The sequence below is a fragment of the Taudactylus pleione genome, unplaced genomic scaffold (genome assembly GCF_031769625.1).
Source record: "Taudactylus pleione unplaced genomic scaffold, aTauple2 ptg000065l, whole genome shotgun sequence".
In the NCBI taxonomy this organism is placed as follows: Eukaryota; Metazoa; Chordata; class Amphibia; order Anura; family Myobatrachidae; genus Taudactylus; species Taudactylus pleione.
The window spans coordinates 8047189-8051074 of NW_028284467.1; the positions used below are offsets into that span (position 1 = coordinate 8047189).

General features: G+C 44.4%; 1 protein-coding gene across 1 annotated transcript; it reads right to left on the reverse strand.

Moving 5' to 3' along the window:
* Positions 1–257: 257 nt before the first annotated feature.
* Positions 258–1403, reverse strand: LOC148534652 (syncytin-2-like). Its single transcript, XM_088465868.1, has one exon. The coding sequence runs from the start codon at positions 1401–1403 to the stop codon at positions 258–260; it is 1146 nt and encodes a 381-aa protein (XP_088321994.1).
* Between the last annotated feature and the right edge of the window lie 2483 nt (positions 1404–3886).

Consider the following 3886-nt stretch of genomic DNA (forward strand, 5'->3'; position numbering starts at 1 on the left):
CCGGAGGTGCACTAGGGCACAGAGACCACTCGGTAAATTCGCTGGAATCAAGATGACTGACTCGTCGAACTCACTCGCGAGGGAGAAAACTTACTCTGGGCGGTGTCCAAACTGACAAAGTACACCTGCGGGACCCTCTTTCAGAGATGATGTCTTCCACCCAGATCTTTACAACAGCTGAGGGGTCTTTCAGAAGAGATGGGCAGTTGGGCTAGGCCATCAGACGGTCATCTCTGTGGCTGTTATCATTCTTCCTATTAAATGAGTGGATCCACACCTTTCCTGCAATGCAAAATACAACACATTAGAATTTTCCAAGCAATCAAAATAAATACAATCAATCCTATCACTATCACTATGGGTTTTATCAGGTCTGACAACATATTATTAAACCAGACACCAATTGTCCCCATCCAGGAGAAGGGATTCCATCCCTCCTTGCTCTCCTCTCTTGCTTTTTTCTGTAATTCTTTTACTTTATTCATGTGCGCCTCTATGGGGTCATGTGTATCCTCAATCCAAGTACAACATTCCTCACCTATGATAGCACAAGTTCCTCCCTCTATGGCTAACAAGTAATCAAGAGCCATTCTATTTTGTAAGGTCACTTTCCTAATTTGGGCCATTTCTTCATTTATAGCATGGATGGCACTTGTGGTTTCATTAATTATCCCATCCATAATGTTTGCATATTTATTAAATTTATTCGCTAATTCAATTCCCCAACCTGTCCAGGCAGGGAACCACATCCAGGCTTTATCTGCTGTAGTAAACAATTTCCTCTTGTATCGAGTTTCCCTAGGGCCTGTTTCTATCATATTGGTGAAAGAGACATTTGCACGTTGCCTTATGGCTGGTACAACTCTTCCTATAGTGCAGTTACCCCATGCCCCCATAGGAAGCCAGGAATAGGCTCTATTACCACAAATATAATATAGCCCTTGCTTCAATACCCTGCGAATTATCTTACCATGGTTTCCCAACCAGCTCTGAAACCATACCATATTTTTGAACATTTGGGTCTTACACTCCACATCATCCTCATCCTTCTGGTCAGGACAGGCACACCTAGGGACACAAAGAGCTTTCATATTTGCACACCAACATTGATTATTACAGTTCCCATCCACCTTGTCACATGTAGCTTCCTTGTATTCCATATTAAACACTAAGGTAACATTCCTACAATTAGTTTCTCCAACATATACCTTGGGCAAGTTGACTAGGTGACCTTTTAGTTCGGCCACATGGTTAACGTACATAGGCCCTATACACATAGTGGGTGGAGAGATTATACCAGCAATTTCTAAGTATATTCCTAGGTCTGAGATAGCATTGTGAGCAGTGTGATTTATATCTATTTCAACATTATAGTTATAGTCTGTGAGGTTAAGATCGTTCATTGATATAGGGATACCAAGCAAAGGGATTCCTTTATGGTTGGCAGGAACATGAGAACAGATCTAACAGTTAGTGGAGTTCAGCTGCTTAGCCGTCTGCTGATGCAGGAGCCATATAGAGTTCTTTTGTTTTTCCCCTTTCACCTGCATGCAAGGAAATAAAGCACAACCGAGCAGGCAGAACAACAAGCGCATCTTAGCAGTCCATCTGCTCCCCTTTTCCTCGAGCGGCCTCACCCCTTTGGAGCCGGTCTGCGCCATTGACCTGAAAGTAAATTTTCTTACAATGAGAAGCATGTACCCAGTTAGGCTTCCCTTCTACCTTGATTGAGGTAGCTGTGGTCAGTAGCACCTGGAATGGGCTGTCAAATCGGGGTTCAAGATGTTTTCTCACGTGTCTTTTGATTACCAACCAGTCTCCGGGTTGTAGGTGGTGGGTTCCAGATGTGTCTTGTGGATCTGGTAAAGAAGAAAACACCTTTCCATGCAAGTTAGTCAGTTGCTTGTTAAGCTGAACAACATAATAAGTAAGAGAGGCGTACTGTCCATGTAATTCTTTTGGAAAGAAGAGGCCTGTTAGTGGTGGCCTGCCAGACAGTATGTCAAATGGTGAAAGTCCATGTAATCCCTTTGGGGTATGCCTAATAGCAAAAAGAGTTATCAGTAATGCTTGTAACCATGTAAGTTTTGTTTACTCACATATCTTAGCTATTTTGTTTTTTAAAATGCCATTGGCTCTCTCAACCTTGGCTGATGCCTGAGGATGATATGGAGTGTGAAGATGCTGTTCAATTTGCAACCCTTTCAACATTTCCACAAATACCTGTCCTGTAAAGTGCGTTCCTCTGTCTGATTCTACCGTCTCAGGTAGGCCATACCTGCACACGATTTCAGATATTAATTTCTTTGCTGTTACCGCGGCGGTTGCCTTGGCAACAGGCCACGCCTCCACCCATGACGAGAACATGTCCACGCACACTAATATAAATTCATAGACCCCACATTTTGGTAGCTGAATGTAGTCTATCTGCAACCTTTGAAACGGGTAGTCAGGTTTTACAAGGTGTTTCATTTCTACCTTAGTCATTTTGCCTGGATTGTGTTTAGTACAAATCATACATTTCTTACACCACTCTGTTGCAAACTGTGGAAATCCTGGTGCGAACCAAAATTTATTGACACTAGCAATCACTCCCCCTTTGGAAACATGTGAAGGGAGATGAGACAATCTTGCTAGAATGGGATACAGAGACGGGGGTGCACACAATCGACCATCTCCATGTTTCCAAACATCATTTATTTGTTTGCACCCGGCCCTCCTCCATTTGCCAAGTGTTGGGGACCTGCCTGATTTTGCAGGGTTATTAGGGTGTCCATTGACATACTTTCTGTATCTTTTGGGGACTCTTGGAGAAGCATTAAGGCTGCCTGCCTGGCTCCTTCATCTGCCTTTCTGTTACCCATAGTGATAGGATTAGTTGCTCGTTGATGTGCTTGACACTTGATAACTGCTACAGCTTTAGGCAATGTTACCTTTTCTAAAAGGTCCTGGATCAGATTTGCATGTTTTACAACTTTCCCACTGGATGTCAGGAAGCCTCTATGTTTCCACAGAAAGCCAAAATCATGTATAATTCTGTATACATAGCGGGAGTCTGTATATATGTTTACAGTCTTTCCCTCCGCCAGTTCACATGCCTTGATCAGGGCGATCAATTCTGCACTTTGGGCAGAATGTACACCAGGATCAAGTGCTTCAGAGTACAAAATAGAGGTGTCATCTGCTATAGCAAAACCTGCAGCAAACCCTCCCTCTGGCTTTTGTAGTCTGGACCCATCTACATAGAGGGTCATTTCTGCATTCGGAATGGGCTCTTCCAGAACAGGACCGAGAGGGGTGTAGAAGAGTTCCACCTCCTGCTCACAATCATGCTCTGGGCTTGGCCCACTTCCCGTGTCATGGAGTGGTAAAAGGGTAGCTGGGTTTAACACATTGCACCAAAGTACAGTGATGTTAGATGGCACAAGCAGAGAAATTTCATTTTTGGTCAATCTGGCAGCAGAGAGGTGTCTGGTGGTTAGGCTGTGGAGAACTGCTTGCACAGCTTGGGGAACCATAAGAAACAGTCTATTCCCCAGGACAATATCAGCAGCCTTTTCAACTAGCAGGGCTGCCGCTGCGACTGACTTTACACATGCGGCGCTCGCTGAAATCACTGAGTCCAGTTTGGTACTAAAGTACTCTACTGGCTTCTGTCTCCCTCCATATTGTTGAGTAAGTACTCCCGAAGCCTGTCCTTCCTGTTCATGACAATATAGGCTGAATGGCTTAGTGTAGTTTGGGAGTGCAAGTGAGGGGGCACTGAGTATGGCCGCCTTCAACTGGTCCACAGCCTGTTTTCCTTCCTCAGACAGCTCTATGCGTCCAGCATGAGTGGTTAGAGCGTATAGGGGGGCAGCGATTTGAGACATGTTTGGTATCCATT

Excerpts from the sequence above, each read along its gene's own strand:
- LOC148534652 (XM_088465868.1), bottom strand. The coding sequence starts at position 1,403 with ATGAACGATCTTAACCTCACAGACTATAACTATAATGTTGAAATAGAT.